The sequence below is a fragment of the Heterodontus francisci genome, chromosome 9 (assembly GCF_036365525.1).
Source record: "Heterodontus francisci isolate sHetFra1 chromosome 9, sHetFra1.hap1, whole genome shotgun sequence".
NCBI lineage: Eukaryota > Metazoa > Chordata > Chondrichthyes > Heterodontiformes > Heterodontidae > Heterodontus > Heterodontus francisci.
The window spans coordinates 115907310-115929171 of record NC_090379.1 but is presented as its reverse complement, the minus strand read 5'-3'; the positions used below and the strand labels follow the sequence as shown (position 1 = coordinate 115929171).

The 21862-nt window shown below is 42.3% G+C and overlaps 1 protein-coding gene across 2 annotated transcripts in view; it reads left to right on the top strand.

Moving 5' to 3' along the window:
• ttbk2a (tau tubulin kinase 2a) overlaps positions 1 to 21862 on the top strand; it is a 290578-nt gene that overhangs the window by 207033 nt on the left and 61683 nt on the right. For both annotated transcript variants that reach the window (XM_068039750.1, XM_068039749.1), the window contains exons 10-11: positions 3143 to 3300; positions 14084 to 14315. In XM_068039750.1, the coding sequence (XP_067895851.1) occupies positions 3143 to 3300; positions 14084 to 14315 (390 nt within the window). The remainder of the gene's footprint in view (positions 1 to 3142; positions 3301 to 14083; positions 14316 to 21862) is intronic.

The following is a 21862-nucleotide window of genomic DNA, read 5'->3' as shown; positions in this document are numbered from 1 at the left end:
ATGTCTATCCAATGACCACTTAAATGCCCTTAAAGTTGGCGAGTCTACTACTGTTGCAGGCAGGGCGTTCCACGCCCCTACTACTCTCTGCGTAAAGAAACTACCTCTGACATCTGTCCTATATCTTTCACCCCTCAACTTAAAGCTATGTCCCCTCGTGTTTGCCATCATCATCCGAGGAAAAAGACTCTCACTATCCACCCTATCTAACCCTCTGATTATCTTGTATGTCTCTATTAAGTCACCTCTCCTCCTCCTTCTCTCTAACGAAAACAACCCCAAGTCCCTCAGCCTTTCCTCGTAAGACCTTCCTTCCATACCAGGCAACATCCTAGTAAATCTCCTCTGCACCCTTTCCAAAGCTTCCACATCCTTCCGATAATGCGGTGACCAGAACTGCACGCAATACTCCAGGTGCGGCCTCACCAGAGTTTTGTACAGCTGCATCATGACCTCGTGGCTCCGAAACTCGATCCCCCTACTAATAAAAGCTAACACACCATATGCCTTCTTAACAGCCCTATTAACCTGGGTAGCAACTTTCAGGGATTTATGTACCTGGACACCAAGATCTCTCTGCTCATCTACACTACCAAGAATCTTCCCATTAGCCCAGTACTCTGCATTGCTGTTACTCCTTCCAAAGTGAATCACCTCACACTTCTCCGCATTAAACTCCATTTGCCATCTCTCAGCCCAGCTCTGCAGCCTATCTATGTCCCTCTGTACCCTACAACACCCTTCGACACTATCCACAACTCCACCGACCTTCGTGTCATCCGCAAATTTACTAACCCACCCTTCTACACCCTCATCCAGGTCATTTATAAAAATTACAAACAGCAGTGGCCCCAAAACAGAACCTTGCGGTACACCACTAGTAACTAAACTCCAGGATGAACATTTGCCATCAGCCACTACCCTCTGTCTTCTTTCAGCTAGCCAATTTCTGATCCAAAGCTCTAAATCACCTTCAACCCCATACTTCCGTATTTTCTGCAATAGCCTACCGTGGGGAACCTTATCAAACGCCTTACTGAAATCCATATACACCACATCCACGGCTTTACCTTCATCCACCTGTTTGGTCACCTTCTCGAAAAACTCAATAAGGTTTGTGAGGCACGACCTACCTTTCACAAAACCGTGCTATCGCAAATGAACTTATTCTTTTCAAGATGATTATAAATCCTATTGTTGGACCTCTATTGTTTTGATTATTTTAGTTAGTGATTTGGTGGGTAACCCCACTATTTAAAAAAGGAGGTAGAGAGAAAACAGGGAATTATAGACCGGTCAGCCTGACATCAGTAGTGGAGAAAATGCTAGAGTCCATTATAAAAGATGTAATAGCAGAGCAATTGGAAAACAATGACAGGATTGGACAAAGTCAACATGGATTTACGAAAGGGAAATCATGCTTGACAAATCTACTGGAATTTTTGGGAATATAACTAGTAGAATAGATCAGGGAGAACCAATGGATGTGGTGTATTTGGATTTTCAGAAGGCTTTTGATAAGGTCCCAGATAAGAGATCAGCGTGCAAACTTAAAGCACATGGGATTGGGGTAAGGTACTGACATGGATAGAGAACTGGTTGGCAGACAGGAGACAAAGAGTAGGAATAAACGGGTCATTTTCCGAATGGCAGGCAGTGACTAGTGGGGTATCGCAGGGATCAGTGCTAGGACCCCAGCTATTCATAATATAAATGATATAGATGAGGGAATTAAATGTAATATATCCCAGTTTGCAGACGACACAAAGCTGGATGGGCGTGTGAGCTGTGAGGAGGATGCAGAGAAGCTCCAGTGTGATTTGGACAGTTTGAGTGGGTGGGCAGTTACACGGCAGGTGCAGTATAATGTGGATGAATGTGAGGTTATCCACTTTGGTGGCAAAAACATGAAGGCAGATTATTATCTGAACAGTGATTAGATTGGGAAAGGGGGAGGTGCAGCGAGACCTGGGTGTCCTTGTGTACCAGTCGCTGAAAGTAAGCATGCAGGAGCAGCAGGCAGTTAAGAAGGCAAATGGGTATGTTGGCCTTCATAACGAGAGAATTCAAGTACAGGAGCAAGGATGTCTTGCTGCAATTATACAAGGCCTTGTGTGAGACCTCACCTGGAGTATTGTGAGCAGTTTTGGTCTCCTTATCTGAGGAAGGATGTTTTTGCTATGGAGGGAGTGCAGCGAAGGTTCACCAGACTGATTCTTGGGATGGCAGGACTGATGTATGAAGAAAGATTGGGTCGATTAGGCTTGTATCCGCTAGAGTTTAGAAGAATGAAAGGGGATCTCATAGAAACCTACAAAATTCTAACAGGACTGGACAGACTAGATGCAGGGAAGATGTTCCCGATGGCAGGGGAGTCCAGGACCAAGGGTCACAGTCTAAGGATAAGGGGTAAGCCATTTAGGACTGAGATGAGGAGAGATTTCTTCACCCAGAGAGTGGTGAACCTGTGGAATTCTCTACCACGGAAAGCAGTTGAGGCCAAATCATTAAATATATTCAAGAAGGAGTTAGATATAGTTCTTAGTGGTAAAGGAATCAAGGGATACGGGGAGAAAGTGGGAACAGGGTACTGAGTTTGGATGATCAGCCATGATCGTATTGAATGACGGTGCAGGCGCAAAGGGTCGAATGGCCTACATCTCCTATTTTTCTATGTTTACAGATCTATATTTTTTAGTATTTGAAAATATGGCTGAATTCATAACCATGTAAGTGTAGTCTTGAGAGGAAATAGAAACGCTGTTGGCCGCTATTGAATAATCCTTCAGAGTGGTCATGATTTTGTAGTGGCATGGTATGTTGGTCATTGATTGTATAATGTGTATCTTGCAAAGATGCAAAACAGAATAAAATCCATCACGAGTTCCACATTATTTATAAAAACAAACCTTAATTGATTTCAAGGCAACATTCTCATCTTGAGGACTCTGAAAAACATTGAAAAATCACTTGAGCTTTGCTGCAAGGAGCTCTGAATCTTCTGTTCTGATCCCCACTTGTAATCGCTGCCAGCTATGTATTATTTTCTCTCTAACCATCCCAGAGCAACATATCAGGCCCATTATTGTACTTTTTTAACTTTGCTAGTTCTGATCTGTCTTTATTTCCCTTTATTCTGCAGTTGTTGATGTCTGTGTTTGACAGCAGCGTTAAAGCACATGGGGTTGTTGACAGTGACCCTTTTGACTGGGAGAAAACTGGGACAGATGGATCTCTTACCATGATAACCACCTCTGCCACTCCTCAGCTACATACACGGCAGACTCCTGCTGCTCTTGGGTGAGTAGAGTGCCATTAGAAAATTGTTCTAAGGCTGTGTTTGAGAATTTGAATCCATAGGAGGAATATTTCACACACAATAATAGTGCTCACAAATATGCAGTGTTTCATAATTTGGGCAATGTTCAAAGTGATGTCATGGAACACAGTCCTACAGAACAGGACAATTCACCATTGTGAATGAGCTATACTTCGTGAAAGACCCACAAATGATCGAATACTTGGGATGTGATTACATCATTTTTTCATATTTGGAGTAGCTGGGGGAAGGGAAATTGATGTAACTCAGTGATTTAATTTATAATCAGTAGATGGTTGTTGATTTTGGACTGTCTCCCAACACATTTAGCATGTATTCACAGAAAACAGGCAGTTCCATAAGCAGACCAAGTTTTCTAGAAACTGGAACCTGTAGCTTTGTGTACTGTGAATGGGATAGCATGTCACAAGATTAATCTTTTTATTGTGGGATATCATTACCAGAAACCACATGAGATGCCTACCACTTGCTCCTATTTACTGTGAAAGTTGGTAAATAATCTCTTGCAGGTCAGTCTGGGCAGTTGAAATGAATAAATTTGCACCGAAGTAGTAAAACACAGTGAACTACTGATAGTATAAATATTCAGAAAAGAATAAAGATGAAATCAGGCAACAGGATTTTAGAATGTCCCGTATTTCCAATAGCCCAATAATCAGCAAGGCTTTTAAGGCAACATTCTTTCTTCAGCTTCCTAATACGTGGATAAGGTGATAACGATGCCCATTTAAATTAAGTGCAAATTCCGAAACTGGAAATTCTGAACTTGAGAACCTAACAAAGGGCATTGAGGAATGTCTGCAGCATACATCCCAGACAAAACTCCCCTGAATTGGTCAAAGACCAATGAACGATTTACATAGAATCACTTGATGATTTGCATCTGACCCATGTTGTAACCATGTGTAATATATTTAGCCCTAATGCAAAATTTCTGCATTCCAGCTAGTCTACAGATCAAAGAATCTGCCTGCATATGAGGAACAGTTGATCTCAACCTCACCATCTTCTAGTTTACAAAAGAAAGACAGCATCAATCTTAATGCTAGTTAATTCAAAATAAAGTTAACTTTGTATGTCCAAAGCCACACACATATATATAAAAAATCTGTACTTGAAGCAGAACAAAAGTCCAGCCTTTATCACAGGTGGCATCTCTAATTTTAATACCACATACAGTATTTACCTTCCAAATAAGTTTTAGAAATGTGATCATTTTAGTCAGGCCTTAAAGGGTTCCCATAATATAGTTTCTGAATTTGTCAATGCATCTTTATTTGTTTAAAGAATTTGCATGTCCTATGTGCACTTCCTTGCTGATTCTCCTTGTTCCATCTCCTACCTTCCCAGACTCAAAACTGTGGAACTCATTACCTTCTCATGTATTCTCTTCCTACAATCTACAGTTTTGAAGACCAAAGCTTAGTAATGCCTAACCACCACTTGACTTACACTTACACTTTTGAATTTCATTTATATTCTTTCTTCCTCCACATCAAGGACTACCCCCATAAATAAGCCGTTGCTCCTTGGTATTATAGTGTTAAATAGGGATGGAACAGATGACCACAGTACTGTATTTAGCTGCTGGATGTGGTGCATATCCTCTTGGGATTTTCTAGACTTTGGGAAAACAATGGAATGAATCCTATCAAACCATGGTTTAGGCTGAAAACTATGGAATAAGGTTATTAACAGAAACAGATAAGCTGTAGCAATAGACACAGATTACGGTACTAGTTTATGAAACTTCACCTACATCACCTAAAAACAAAAATAATAAATTGTACAACCCTCTGCTCCAGTAAATCTCTTGGTAATATGGGACCTGGACTAGTCTGCAACAGAACCTGTATTCCAGCTTTCCTCAGATCCATATAGTTTCCAGTTCCCATTTTGATGACCTCAGAAGAACTGAATAACATGCTTGCAAAGCTGGCCAATATATACTTTTCTTCATCTTTGAACTACAAAACATCATCCAGCAACAAAATAAATCAAATATGCATTCTTTAAACTCAAATGTAGCTGTTAATCATACATGGGATTAAAGACACAAGGAATGTTTGCAGACTCGGGAACTGTGGCCTGGAATATTAGATTCCACCTAACGGTTATCTTGCTGCAAACTCCATTTGATTTAATTAACTACTCTGCAGAATGAAGCAGTATTAACGTGTTCTGCACCATGGGGCTTGGTCTGGAGGCGATTTGCACATTGGGGCTTGGCACAATGGAGTTTTGCATTATGGTACTTCTGTTCAATTATCAGTTTCAAAAGTTAATTCGTCTAAAAACCTAATCACTAAAATCAATACCAACAATTTTTTGATTTGCTACTAGTAACATCGTTCACATGAAACACATCTTAAATTCATTGTTATTGTAATAATGGTGGAGGTAAGATCAATTTGTTTTGATGTCCTGAGAGAAATAGCCATCTGCATTCACATGGATTGCAGTGATGTTGAGCCCAGGTTATGGAGACAGGGGAAACGACAAAGTCAGGAACTACTCCAGTGCTCCCCTGGCCAGCGTCTTGGCCTTTCACCCTCCATAAACTTGAAGTCATCCAAAACTCTGCTGCCCATAACTGAATTTGCACAAAGTTCCATTCACCCATCACCCCTGTGTTCACTGACCTACAATGGCTTGTGATCTGGCAATGTCTCAATTTTAAAAGTGCTCATTGTTGTTTTCAAAACCCTCCAAGGCTTTACCGTTCCCTATCTCTAATCTCCTTCAGCCCCTTGCACATTCCCAATTGTTATTGCTCCACCATTGGCTGTCATGCCTTCAACTGCCTAGACTTTAAGCTCTGAAATTCCTCCCTCAACTTCTCCATGCCTCATTTCATCCTTTTCATTTAAGGCGCTTCTTAAAACCTACCTCTTTGTCCAAGCTTTTGGTCCCCATTCTTAATATCTCCTTATGAGGTTTGGTGTCACTTTTTGTTTGATAGTGCTCCTGTGAAGAGCCCTGGGACAAATTTGTTGCAGAGCCTGTAGATAGCAGCAGATAGGAATAAAAGATAACTGCAAATGAAGAAGAGTTAAACAGGAGATAGCATAGATTGGAAATGGAGCAGGGAAGAAGGATGGACTTAGATTTGGGACACAAAGAGCCAGAGACAATTTTTAAAAAAGGGGAAAATAAAAAGTTTTTAACATTAAAGAATTTTTTATTTTTCTATTACAGAGAGAAAGCAACAGAGAGAAAGAAACTGAGACAGAGTTTATGGGATCTGCACAGACAGGCTTCACTGTGGACTGGGGGCTAGTCGAGCTTGCTTTATTACTCAGTATTAGGAAAGCTGACGTGAAACTTTAAGTAAAAGAATCACATTGGAGCCCTGATGAAATATATTCTCTGGTGGGAATACCTAATTTGAAATGGGATGTTACAGAACAGCTGGTGTAACTTTCAAAGTACACGAATAAAATGTTTAACCATTAACAAATTTAATAAGGTTTATCTTATTTCATTTGTTAAATAGAAAAAAAAATGAAAGGGTACATAGAATAAGACCCTATAATAGCCTGAACATAGTTGAGGCAAAATGTCTCTTGCCCACACGTGGATTCAATGTAAGAAGATTTTGTTCCAATGCTTACACTTTGGCTTTTGAATTAAGCCGCCATATCCTCTGCAGTTCCAAACCTCACTACAGACATATATCGTTTATTCCATTACCTTTGACTGCTGCTACTCGTTGTCTTCCCTGAACACTCTCTGAACATCCCAGCAACTGGTTAAAGAATTGTATTTCCAGTCATAGACTGAATAATTTGGTCTCCTATTCAGGAAGTAACGTACTTTAGAAAGCTAATCGGGGAGAGAACTATGAAGATTATAAAATATTTTTTTAATCGATTATACTGCAACAATTGCATTTTTATAATATAGAACATCCAAAGATGCTTCCAATGGATCTGAGGTAAAATACAAACTGAACCAAAGAAGGACAGGGATGAAGGAATAGCAGGGCTTAGTGTGGAATAGGATACAATGAACAATGTTTTGGATGACCTGAAGTTTATAGAGGATGGGAGACCTATCTGGAGAGCCTCAGAGTGGCTCAGTCTTAATTTTACTTGATTAAAAAATATTAGGACAACATTACTATCTTTTTCTTATTTGTTTAATGGGATGTAGGCATCACTGGCAAGGCCAGCATTTGTTGCCGATCTCTGAGTGCCCTTGAGAATGTGGTGGTAAGCTTCTGAAGCGGTGCAGTAACATAGTTGTTATGTTACTGGACTAGTAATCCAGAGGCCTGAAGTAATGATCCAGAGGCACGAATTCAAATTCCATCACAGCTGCTGAGGAATTTAAATTCAATTAATTAAATAAAATCTGGAATTAAAAAAATGTTAGTGTCAGTAGTGATGACCATAAAACTACAGGAATGTGATTAAAAAAAAACCTATGTGGTTCATGGGGGAGGTGGTGGCGTAGTGGTAATGCCACTAGACGTAACCCAGAGCCCCAGACTAATACTGTGGGGGCATTTACTAATGTCTTTTAGGGAAGGAAATCTGCCGTCCTTACCTGGTCTGGCCTACATGTGACTCCAGAGCCACAGCAATGTCATTGACTCTTAAATGCCCTCTGAAATGGCCAAGCAAGCCACTCAGTCAGATCAAGATTGCTACAAAATCTATGAAAAGGAATGAAACCGGATCGACCACCCGGCCCGAACCTAGGCACCTGAAACGACAACGGTAGACACAGCCCTGTTGACCCTGCAAAATCCTCCTTACTAACATCTGGCAGCTTGTGCCAAAATTGGCAGAACTGTCCCACAGTTAGTCAAGCCTGACAGTCATACTCTCAGAATCATTCCTTGCAGATAATGTTCCAGACACCACCATCACCATCCTCGGGTATGTCCTGTCCCACCGGCAGGACAGACCCACCAGAGGTGGCAGCACAGTGGTATACAGTCATGAGGGAATTGCCCTGGGAGTCTTCAACGTTGACTCCAGACCCCTTGAAGTCTCATAGCATCAGGTCAAACATGAGCAAGGAAACCTCCTGCTGATTACCACCCACCGCCAACACCTCTGATGAATCAGTGCTTCTCCATGTTGAACACCAATTGGAAGAAGCACTGAGGTTGGCAAGGGCACAAAATGTACTCTGGATGGGGGAATTCAACGTCCATCACCAAGAGTGACCCAGTCGCACCACTACTGACCGAGCTGGCTGAGTCCTAAAGGACAATGCTGCTAGACTGGGTCAACGGCAGATGGTGAGGGAACCAACAAGAGGAAAAAAAACCTTCTTGACTTAGTCCTCACCAATCTAGCTGTCACAGATGCATCTGTCCATGACAATATTGGTAGAAGTTTAAGCCTGGCTACCCGACCTGAAACCGACTGCATGTGTCGGGTTTGGGTCGGGTCTGTATTCTGTGTCCAGCATTCAGGGTCGGGTCGGGCTGCACTCTACAGTTTTGTTTCATATTGTTTTCATTTTAATCTACGATTTTTATCTGTTTCAATAACATGCTCGTTATTTTCAGGTCAGGTCGAGCATTTAAAAAAAATTAAAGGACTCAGGGCCCGGATCGGGTTCTGCTTGGCTCTTGTCAGGTGGGGCCCAGGTCGGTTTTTATTTTTTACCCGAGCCAGGCTTTACCAGGAGTGGCTACTGCACAGTCCTTGTGGAGACAAGGTCCCGTCTTCACATTGAGGGTACCCACCGTCGTGTTGTGTGGCACTACTACTGCTAAATGGGATAGGTTGCAAATAGATCTAGCAATTCAGAACTGGGCATCCGTGAGGCACTGTGGGCCATTAGCAGCAGCAGAATTGTATTCAACCACAATCTGTAACCTCATGCCCTGGCATATCCCCCATTCTACCATTACAATCAAGCCAGGGGATCACCCCTGGTTCAATCAAGAGTGTAGGAGGGCATACCAGGAGCAGCACCAGACAAACCTAAAAATGAGGCGTCAGCTGGGTAAAACTACAACACAGGACTACCTGCATGCCAAACAGCGGAAACAGCATGCGATAGACAGAGCTAAGCTCTGCAGTCCTGCCACATCCAGTGTTGAATGGTGGTGGACAATTAAACAGCCGACAGGAGAAGAAAGCTCCATAAATATTTCCAACCTCAACGATGGGAGAGCCCAGCACGTCAGTGCAAAAGACGAGACTGAATCATTTGGATCCACCTTCAGCCAGAAGTGCCGAGTGGATGATTTATCTCGGGCTCCTCCTGAAGTCCCCAGCATCATACATGCCAGTCTTCAGCCAATTCGATTCACTCCACGTGATATCACAAAACAGCTGAAGGCACTGGATATTGCAAAGGCTATGAGCCCTGACAACATTCCGGCAAAAGTACTGAAGACTTGTGGTTCAGAACTCGCCACACCCCTAGCCAAGCTGTTCCAGTACAGCTACAACACTGGCATCTACCCGACAATGTGGAAAATTACCCAGTTATGTCCTGTGCACAAAAAGCAGGACAAATCCAACCCGGCCAATTAGCGCCCTATCAGTCTACTCCCGATTATCAGCAAAGTGATGGAAGGGGTCGTTGACAGTGCTATTAAGCGGCACTTGCTCAGCAATAACCTACTCAGTGAGGCTCAGTTTGGGTTCTGCCAGGGCCACTCAGCCCCTGACCTCATTACAGCCTTGGTTCAAACATGGATAAAAGAGCTGAACTCGAGGTGAGAGGGGAATGACTGTCCTTGACATCAAGGCAGCATTTGACCGAGTATGGTATCAAGGAGCCCTAGCAAAACTGAAGTCAGTGGGGTTTGGGGAAAACTCTCCGCTGGTTGGAGTCATACCTAGCACAAAGGAAGATGGTTGTTATCTCAGTCCCAGGACATCACTGCAGGAGTTCCTCAGGGTAGCGTCGTAGGCCCAACCATCTTCAGCTGCTTCATCAATGACCTTCCTTCCATCATAAGTTCAGAAGTGGGGATGTTCACTGATGATTGCAAAGCGTTCAGCACCATTCGCGACTCCTCAGGTACTGAGGCATCCCATGTCCATATGCAGCAAGACATAGACAACATCCAGGCTTGGGCTGATAAGTGACAAGTGACATTCGCTCCACACAGGTACTAGGCAATGACTATCTCAAACAAGAGAGAATCTAAACATCTCCCCTTGACGTTCAGTGGCATTACCATCACTGAAACCCCCCCCCCAATAGCAACATCCTGGGGCTCAACATTGAACAGAAACTGAACTAGACTAGCCACAAATAATGCGGCTACAAGAGCAGATCAGAGGCTGGGAATTCTGCAGCGAGTAACTCACCTCCTGTCTCCTCAAAGCCTGTCTACCATCTACAAGGCTCAAGTCAGGACTGTGATGGAATACTCTCCTCTTGCCGCGATGTGTGGAGCTCCAACAACACTCAACAAGCTCGACATTATCCAAGACAAAACAGCCTGCTTGATTGCCACCGCATCCACCACTCAACGTTCACTCCCTCCACTATTGACGCACAGTGGCAGCAGTGTGTACCATCTACAAGATGCACTGCAGCAACTCACCAAGGCTCCTTCGACAGCATCTTCCAAACCCACGACCTCGATCACCTAGAAGGACAAGGGCAGCAGATGCACCACCTGCAAGTTCCCCTCCAAGCCACACAGCATCCTGAGTTGGAACTATGTCGCCATTCCTTCACTGTCACTGGGTCAAAATCCTGCAACTCCCTTCCTAACCGCAGTGTGGATGTACTTACACCCCAAGGACTGCAGCGGTTCAAGAAGGCAGCTCACCACCATCTTCTCGCAGGCAGTTGGGGGATAGGCAGTAAATGCTGGCCGAGCCAGCAACACCCACGTCCCATGAATGAATTTTTAAAAAAATGTCCTTTCGGGATGGAAATCTTTTGGCTTTACCCAGTCTGGCCTATATGTGACTCCAGACCACAACAATATGTTTGACTCCTAATTGTCCTCTGAAATGGCCTAGCAAGCCACTCAGTTGGATTCAAGAGGGCAGCACACCACCACCTTCAAGAATAATTAAGGATGGGTAATAAATACTAATACTAAATTAATCACAACTCAGGATGTAATATTTTATCAATTTGTGAAGTCGCTGCAATTTGTCATGGTTAGGGGAGAATAGCTGGCCAATTTTGGATTATTAGAATGATTGTGCGCATGCTAACAACAATAGTCTGTGTTTGTAAAGTACTCTCACTTGCAGGAAGATGTCAGCTTTATATTAAGGAGGAAAATAAATGATGTCTGCTGAGCATATGTCCAAAAGCTTGAAAAATAGGGAGAATTCGGATGAATACTCAAAGGTGCAGTCAAAGAAAAGGCTTTTGAAACCTGGCAGGTGCCTGGCAAGGTAGAGCGAACTAGGCAGCCTGCTGGTCAAGGATTAGACAATTTGATAATCTGGGGCTGAACTGTGTCCTGACATATCCGTGGTCTTGCCTACATAGAACAGAGTTTGCAGGGTTGAGTTTCTACCTTGACAATCTCTAAGACAGGTCTGTTGTTAGCTTATGGCCCTATTCCAGTATAGCTCATACTTACATTTTGGGGTGATTTGGATTATTTGGGCTTCTGGGGAAAGGCTCCAATTCTAGACCTTCAGGTAGAGATTGCTCATGAACATGCTGTTCAGGTCGGTGTTTTCACAGTTCATTATTTTAAGATGATTTTCAATTGTTCAATTGCTGGTCTGCATTAGGTGTCTAAAAGATTAGTTGAAAATTGGTTTTAACTTTTCACCCAGAAAGGCTGTTAAATCATTGAACGACATCTCACATTACCGTTAAACTCATTCTAAAATGCTGAAACATATGAAAAATTCAGGTGTAGTTTGTTAAATAAGCATTTTAAACAGTCTTGACATGTAGTAAGGGAACTAGACACAAGTAGCTCATCTTGGTTCATTTTTTTTGCATGTATATAGTAGTATCAACTTTGAACCAATAGAGAGAAAAGCACATGAAAGAAATAACTTCTGCAGTACAAAATCTTAAACTTGAGGGCACCTATTTTCATCTAAAATCCCATCCTTTCCAAATAAACATACAGTGGAAAATAGTTTTCTGTACATCCTTAAATTTTCTTGAACGTATGCTGGACACTGCACTATGTGGGAATATAGTTCTCTAATCATAAACCATACACTTCCTGCAAACAGAGAAACTTAAGTCATTTTGTGTATTTTGTAGTAAAAACAAAATACTTCCCTGACTTTGCTTTCTAATTTTTTTTTTCTTCCCCCGATCCCAGCCAACTCCCCCTTCCTCATTAAATTGCCTTGTCCAATACACCAGTTCTTAGCAACCAAGTGCTGTGATCCCAAGATACAATCAATGACTTTTCTTGCAGCCACTAAGAAATTCACATCGTGCCCGCTTAGCTTTTTCACAATCTCTCTATGCTTCCTGGACAGCCTTTCTCCAAATAGCAATCCCAAAATGGGGAAATTGCAGGCATAACCCTGTGCCTTGTCACTTGATGGCGGAATCTGTTAAACCATCATGCAACCAAAGAGGCTTAAAACCTAATAATTTTGTGGGTTGCTGATTACTATTGCAGTTAGCCCTTTGAATAGTTCCTTTGGTTTCCTGTTAACTTTTTCTGTTTAGAACAAGTTACCTTAGAATTTCCCCATCAAGTTTACTTGCTTCCAGTTGCTTTCCAACAGTAGGAAAATGGTCAACCATTTCTTAGGAAAAATGCATTCTTTAGCCACCTGATGTACATAATCTGTTGTAATTGATTTGTTCCCTATAACTAACTGATCAGCATATCAGAAGGTCGATTTCCCCAATATGTTCTCCTGATTCCTTGATCCCTAAAGTGTACTGTGCTACTCAGTACTCACTGGCATTTAAAGCAGACGATAGAATAGCTGCTCAGTGTCTCCTCCGCAATGTGCTGCTTGGAATCTTAGTGCTTTAATAGTTCTGGACCCAAAATTGATATTCTAAGTGGAGCAGAGCCTGAACTGCCAGTGAATGTAGAGGAGTTCCTCAGCTGTGCAATCACAGAACCATCCTCAGGGTCCTTGACAATTAACCAGTTAAAGACAGTTAGCTGCCCATTAGCTGTGTCATTATCCATTCATATGTTAGATGGTTTGCAAATAATGACACAGCTGAGGCAGTAGTTTTCTAGCAATGGGAAAATGTCATGTAAATAATGATTATAACTGACCTACACAGATCACTACAAGTGATTGCAAGAACATAGCATCAAATGGGTCGTGTTTTTGGAAAGCAGATTTTGTTCATAAGCAACTAATGTATGATAGAATTTTGCCATAAAACATATAACATAAACATAAAACATACAATATATCGCACTCCGTAAAAGAAACATGCACTCATTGCGATAACTTGCTTTTTGTATGAATCACAAGACAACTTTTTAAGAGAGGAACTAGTATTTTACAGCATGAAAAGAGGCTATTCAACCATTTGTACCTATGCTTTCTCTTTGAAAGAGCTATCTTATTCATCCCACTCCCCTCCTCTTTCCTCATAGCCCTGCAAATTTTTCCTATTCACTATATATCCAGTTGCCTTTGAAAGTTATTAAATCTGCTTCCACCACCATACAGGCAGTGAGTGCATTCCAGTTCATAACAGTAACCCATCTCTCTGTCAGACAAGTGTGCAGTCAAGAAACATGTTTTTAAAAATTAATTTTAGAAATTGCTATTTTTCTTTTCCTCCTTTGAAAAGCAGACTGCATGAAGTGTCTCGCCACTTGTGTTTTGACAGAATTGCTAATGCTTCACTGGTGCCAGGAGATCTGATGAAAGAAAACACTGATGAAGTACTGCAGGATGAACAGCTCAGTGATGGTGAGAATGTTATTCCAGGCATAATTTGCCCGGAAAGGATGGCAGAAATGCAAGGATCTCATAACCCTCAAGCTCCTTATGTTGGAGAGAAGGATGTTTGGGAAGAAATGGACATCAACAGGAACAAAATGAAGTTGGCTGGCTGTAAGGTAAATTGTGTATTGTGTCTTAAGTAAGGGTGGTGGAGTTTATAGAATGTTAATAGAGATCATAATATTGTCAAATTGTATTCATGCTCTCCATCTTAATGAAAATTATATGCAAAACTGTGTTCGTATATGGAAATGACCTTGTAGCCTTGCAATTTTTTCCCTTCAGTGTAGGAAGTCACTGTAGTATTCTGTCCTTCAGGCCACCAGCAATCGTCTCATCAGTGCAGATATTTTACCTTGATGTGTGCGAGCTATTTTCGAGAGCAAGCAGGAAAAAAGGAGTCTTAAAAGGAGATTATGCAAAATAGTGAATAAGATAATTATTGGATTGTGCTTGGATTATTTTATTTATCTGGTGTCTGTTGGTGCTGTATGGCTTTGCCATTAGTATACAACCCAGTGTTAATTCAGGGCTATTATGTCCACATGTCAACAGTTCGCCTTCACTATCTACTGGTTTATTTGCTCGCCCTAACAAGAAAGGGGCATGCCACTGTCATCAGTGCATACACTCCTACTCTTGAGGCCGAGGAGGGATTCTACACCAACCTTGAGCAATCCAAGTCCCAGCACACAACAAACTGATTCTCCTCGGAGACTTCAATACCAGAGTCTGGAAGGTTGCAAATCTCTGCGTGATTGGCAAGGAAGGAGTAGGGAAAGCAAACTCCAAATGAGTTCTCCTCCTGACGGTAATGCATTGAGCATGACCTCGTCATAACTAACACCCTGTACCGCCAGTGAGACAAACGTAAGACCTCATGGCAATACCTGCAGTCCAAACACTGAGACATAGAAACGTAGAAAAATAGGAGCAGGAGTAGGCCATTCAGCTCTTCGAGCCTGCTCCGCCATTCAATACAATCATGGCTGATCATCCAAACTTAGTAACTTGTTCCTGCTTTCTCCCCGTGTCCCTTGATCCCTTGATCCCTTTGTCCCTAAGAACTATATCGAACTCTTTCTTGAATATATTTAATGATTTGGCCTCAACTGCTTTCCGTGGTAGAGAATTCCACAGGTTCACCACTCTCTGGGTGAAGAAATTCCTCCTCATCTCAGTCCTAAATGGCTTACCCCTTATCATTAGACTGTGACCCCTGGTCCTGGACTCCCCCGCCATTGGGAACATCCTTCCTGCATCTAGTCTGTCCAGTCCTGTTAGAATTTTGTAGGTTTCTATGCGATCCTCTCTCATTCTTCTAAACTCTAGCAAATACAAGCCTAATCAACCCAATCTCTCTTCTTACGTCAGTCCTGCCATCCCAGGAATCAATCTGATGAACCTTCGCTGCACTCCCTCCATAGCAAGAACATCCTTCCTCAGATAAGGAGACCAGAACTGCACACAATACTGCAGATGTGGTCACACCAAGGCCTTGTATAATTGTAGCAAGACATCCTTGCTCCTATACTCGAATACTCTTGCTATGAAGGCCAACATACCATTTGCTTTCTTAACTGCCTACTGCACTTGCATGCTTACTATCAGCGACTGGTGGACAAGGACACCCAGGTCTCGCTGCACCTCCCCCTTTCCCAGTCTATAGCCATTCAAATAATTTGCCTTCCTGTTTTTGCCACCAAAGTGGATAACCTCACATTTATCCACATTACACTGCATCTGCCATGTATTTGCCCACTCACTGAACCTGTCCAAATCACACTGGAGCTTGTCTGCATCCTCCTCACAGCTCCCACTCCCACCCAGCTTTGTGTCATTTGCAAACTTGGATATATTACATCTTTCTCGACTATGTCATTGTTCGAGAGAGGGTCCACAAAGATATCTACATCACCTGTACAGAGACAGGTACTGATGACTGCTAGGATGACCACCACCTCCATCAGCTTAGCCCCCCAAGCTGCGGAAGCAACAAAAGCAATATTGGGAGACTTCAGGGTTGCTATGATCGTGACTGTATTGAAGAAGGGAGGCAAGACTGATTGCGGCAACTACAGAGGAATCTCCCTGCTGTCTGCCACAGGGAGGATCATTGCAAGGATCCTCCCCAATCGCTTCCTCCCAGTGGCTGAAGGGCTCCTCCCGGAGTTGCAGTGCGGTTTTCGCCCATCGAGAGGCACCACAGATCGTCATTGCGGAAAATCCAAGAAAAATGCAGAGAGCAACGCCAACTGCTGTACATGGTCTTTTTCAACCTCACAAAAGCCTTCGAGTCTCTCAATCGTGAAGGCTTATAGAGCCACCTACTCAAATTTGGCTGCCCTCAGAAGTTTGTCACCATCCTCTATCTACTCCACGATGACATGCAAGCTGTGATCCTCACCAATGGAACCACCACAGATCCTATCTCAGTCAAGACTGGGGTCAAGTAAGGCTGTCTCATCGCACCAACCCTCTTCTCCATTTTCCTCGCTGCAATGCTACCCGCCGGCGTGGAGTTAATCTACAGAACAGATGGGAAACTGTTCAATTTACGCTGCCTTCAATCCAAACCCAAAATCACTCCAACCTCAGTTGTTAAGCTTCAATATGCAGATGATGCTTGCGTGTGCGCTCACTCTGAAACAGAACTCCAGATCATTGTCGTCTCCTTCTCCGAAACATGAGAAATTGGGTCTTGCACTAAACACTCGGAAAATGAAGGTCCTCTTCCAACCAGTTCCCACAGCGCAACAGCTTCCCCCGATCAATGACGAGATCCTGGAACATGTAGACCATTTTCCATATCTTGGAAGCCTGCTCTCGGCAAAAGCTGACATAGACAGCTAGATTCATCATCGCCTCCAATGTGCCAGCTCAGCCTTTGGCTGAGAGTATCTGGGTCTCAAACCCGAGATGACAATCATGGTTTACCGTGCAGTAGTGATCCCTGCGCTTCTATATGTTTCGGAGACTTGGACAACCTACAAAGCACTGGAGAAGTACCACCAGAGCTGCCTCTGCAAGATGCTGCAAATCAAGTGGCAAGCTTCCTCTCCCAAACCAACCTACCCTGCATCGGGTCACTGATCACCCAAAACCAGATCTGCTGGGCAGGTCATGTCGTTCGCATGCCTGACACCAGACTCCCAAAACAGCTGTTCTACTCCGAACTCGGTTGCAACAGGAGACTCCCGGGAGGACAGCGGAAACACTTTAGAGATGTCCTGAAAGCATCCCTGAAGAGACCAAGCATCCCCATCGACTCATGGGAGTCCCTGGCTCATGGCTGTCCTAGATAGAGAAAGATCAGGCAGGAAGGCATTGTACACCTCGAGGGACTTCGTCAGGAAGATGTGGAGGCGAAGTCGAGGTGTCGGAGGGAACGCACAAACCTTCAAACTAATCTACCTGACCCTTCAAGCACTACCTGCCCCTCGTGTGGCAGAGTCTCCAGATCATGCATTGGACTTACCAGCCATCTCAGAACCCATCAAACTGGAGCGGAAGCAAATCATCCTCTGAGCAGAGGACCAAATGGCATCAATGATGATTGTCACTATTGTGACATGTGATGTTTTTCATTTTCCTGTTTGTTTTGGGTTTGACTGTTCTTAGTAAATATGGACATTTCTAAAGATCTGGAATCACTAATGATTTTCTAAGTTACTTACCGACACTGACCCAGTTGTGCCATGTAGAACTCGTGGTGTAATTGTTTTAACATAAATTTTCTATTATGTTAACGGACCAGAATTAGATTGTTGGTCATAAGCTCAGAAATTACCTTGTTGCATAGTAATTGGTCATTTGTTTCTACGTACTAATCAAATTAGAATTTAACTCTGTTAGGTGCCCTGTAATATAAGATTAGTCTCCATTAGTTTCCATGGAAATTGTTGTCCTGTTTGAAAAACGTTTGAGTAGCTATTACATTATATCTGCTTTCAATGAGCTTTTTAAGAAGCAGCTGTCCAAGTGTTGACCAGGAGAACTGGGTTTAACATTTCCGTCAGAAACATTTGTCCTTTAGTGACATCCCAGAGATATGTGTGGGAGGTAACTGAAGCCAATTGCAATGAGAGCCATTTTTCTTTGCCCCTCATGGAATAATCTCTTAGATATTTTATTAAAAATCTGGGAAGAGGGCAGCATTAGAACAGTGACCCTTGTCCTGTTGGCCAGTATCCTGCTCTAATATAACCACTCTTGAGGCCAAGATGATAAATTATCCTTTACTAGTGGATCTTCCATGACTTTGCTTGTGGTACATAGAGTACACTGATTAATACTTTGTAATGTACGATGTGTTATTAGGGCTGACTTAAGATAATTGAATTGCTGAAATTGTGCTCTTATTATCGGTGACAGCCTAGTGGTAGCACTTTGTCCACTGAGCCAGAAGGTTGTGGATTCAAGTCGCACTGCAAAGACTTGAGCACATAATCTAGGCTGACACTCCAGTGCAGTACTGAGGGAGTGCTGCACTGTCGGAGGTGCCATCTTTCAGTGAAGACGCTAAAGTAAGGCCCCTTTTGCCCTCTCAGCTGGATGTGAAAGATCCCATGGCACTATACAAACAAAGAACAGGAGCATTCTTCCCCAATACCCTGACCAATATTTATCCTTCTACCGGCACCAGTAAAGCAGATTATCTGGCCATGATTAATGTTTCACGTACCTCGTGGTCTGCAAATGGGTAGCTGCATTTTTTACAGTATAGCAGTGACAGTATTTCAGAAGTATTTCCTTGCCTGTAAAGCACTTTGGGACATCCTGATGTTGTGAAAGGTGCGATATGAATGCAAGTCTTTGTTTTATTTTAATTAGCTCTGTGATGCATAAATTACTTTTTCATAAATATATATTTTTGGTAATACTTTTATGCTCGTCAGGATCAAGGATGTCAGTACTGGATAATCAAACTTTTTAGATTTTGGTATAATGTCAGCAATGAAAGATCCAAGGTCAGGCAAAACTCAGCTGTACAAAGAATAAAGCTACCCATGAATTTTACAGCACTGTTCCAGGCCATACAGTCCATCAACAGTGCCTGCTCCCTAAGTGAGCTATCCACATAGTCCCATTCCCCAAATATACATTCCAGGATCCAGTCTTCTACTGCCTCCCAGGTGAGTAACCTAGAACAAATGCCCTTTGTTCTTTCTTACATCCTCACCCTCTTCCATATTGCAGAAGGAAGTGCTGGAAGTACACAGCAGGTCTGGCAGCACCTGTGGAGAGAGAAACAGAGTTAACGTTTCAGGTCTGTGACTGTGCGTCCTGATGAAAGGTCACAGACCTGAATTGTTAACTCTGTTTCTCTCTCCACAGATGCTGCCAGACCTGCTGTGTATTTCCAGCACTTTGTTTTAATTTCACTCTCTTCCAGCCTGGATCACAGAATTCAATCCCTAGTGTACTCATAAAATTCCAAGTGCTTGGAATTTGACACATTCAGTCACTGTAAACCACCGGACCATGGATGGAGGGTTCGTTGTAGTCTGTTAATCAGCCTGCGAATCCTTCCAACTACTTCACACTATTCTCCAAGGGAAGAGCATGAAGATACTGCAGCAACCATAAGCCAGGGGCTCTGATAAATTGTGTGACATCCTGTTGTTTAAAATAGCATTTCCTTTTATTTCCCAGTGAACAATTATAAAAGAGATCTACAATTAATGTAAGACAAAGTAGGACAACTGATGTGAATGATTTTAGTTATATGCACCATTTACTAAATTATGAAAAGGAATACAATTTTTATTTTAACTGGAAGGCAGGCATTATGCTCTCACGGGTTTTAATGTGAGGACCCCATCAATAAGCTGACTATTAAGTAATTAATGAAGGCACCAGCTATTTTCTTGACTGTCCTACATTAATCAGCCTAAATTTATACACTTTGACAGGGAAATTCTCATGCATCATGTTATGAAACTTTTAGTTTATTTGTAATTTTAGCCACAGTGCCTGGAGTTAAGTATGGCTGATTATTACATAATAAATGTAACACTTCAAAAAAAAAAATAGTGGCATTTCTAACATTGTGAGATGAGTAGATTTTGGCTTTGTGTAACAGATTTATTGCAGATCCTCCCAAAGTCTATATTTCAGTATACTCAAGCACATTAGAAACTATTTATACTGCACAACATTTTAAATGAATGTCTAGCCAAGTTGTGATGAGACTAAAACTGCAGTTTAAGAATTATCACTTTATAAACATTGAAAGGGATTTATTTTACAGTAGCAATTTTTGATAAATCCAGCAGTTTGTTACAACGCTATAAAGAATCTATGCAAAGGATAGGAGACAACCTCAAATAAGCCAGGCTTCTATTGAAAGATAAATTGTCATCTAAATGGTCAGAAAATCTGGAAGAATACTTCCAGGATCATTGGTTAATGGTGATGGAACAACACAGCAATCACAAGAAATCATTACTTTAAGCTTAAATGCTATTCACCATCACTACATCTCACAGATCTGCTCTGTGTTTCAACAGGGTAGACTAAATTCAGAACAGTTGCAGATATCAAATTTTGTGCACTTTGCTTCAACCTTTGTGTTCTCTTGAAATATCTTTTTACAGAATGAAGGAAGTTGGCTTTCTGCAACAGTTTTTACAACCTCCAAATGTCTCAAAGCTCTTTATAACCAATTGCTACCTTTTGAAGTGTACTTGTGGTTGTAATATAGGGAAACGTGGCAGCCAATGTCCCACAATCAACAATGAAATAGTGACCAAATAGTGTTTTTTTTTAAATGAGGTTAATTGAGAAATTAATACTGACTGGAGTAGACCCTGCTCCTCTTTGGATAGTGCCTTGGGTTCTTTTAGGCCCAACTGGGACCTTGGTTTAATGCAAATGCATAAAACTGCAGATGCTGAAAATCTGAAATAAGAGCAGACAATGCTGGAAATATTCAGGTCAGGCAGCATCTGTGGAGAGAGAAACAGTTAACATTTCAGGTCTGTGACCCTTCGCCAGAACTGGGAAAAGTTAGAAATGTAATAGGTTTTGAGCAAGTGAAAGGGGGGAGGGTGAGAGCAAAAGGGAAAGTCTGTGATAGGGTGGAGGGCAAAAGAGATTATATGACAAAAGGTTTCATGGTGCAAGGCTAAAGGCAGTGGTAATGGGACTAGTACAGAAACAAAAGATGTGTCTAGAGGAGGCGTGAATGGCAGGATCCTGAATAGCAGCCGTCCAAAGGCAAAGTAAAAGAACTGAGAGAGAAACATGAGGGGGAATAAACAAACCAGCAAAGAAAAATGAAACAAAATGGGGCAGAGGTTACAATCTAAAATTGTTGAACTCTATGTTTAGTCCAGAAGGCTGTAAAGTGCCCAGTTGAAAGATGAGGTGCTGTTCCTCGAGCTTGCCTTGAACTTCATTGGAATGTTGCAGCAGGAGAAGGATAGAAAGGTCTGAGTGGGAGCAAGGTGGAGAATTAAAATGACAGGCCACTGCAAGTTTGGGGTCATACTTGCAGACAGAACGGAGGTGTTCCGCAAAGTGGTCACCCAGTCTGCTCCCAGTTTAGTCTCCTCAATGTCGAAGAGACCACATTGTGAGCAGCAAATACAGTATACTCAATTGAAAGCAGGACAAGTAGATTGCTGTTTCACCTGGAAGGAGTGTTTTAGGGCCTTAG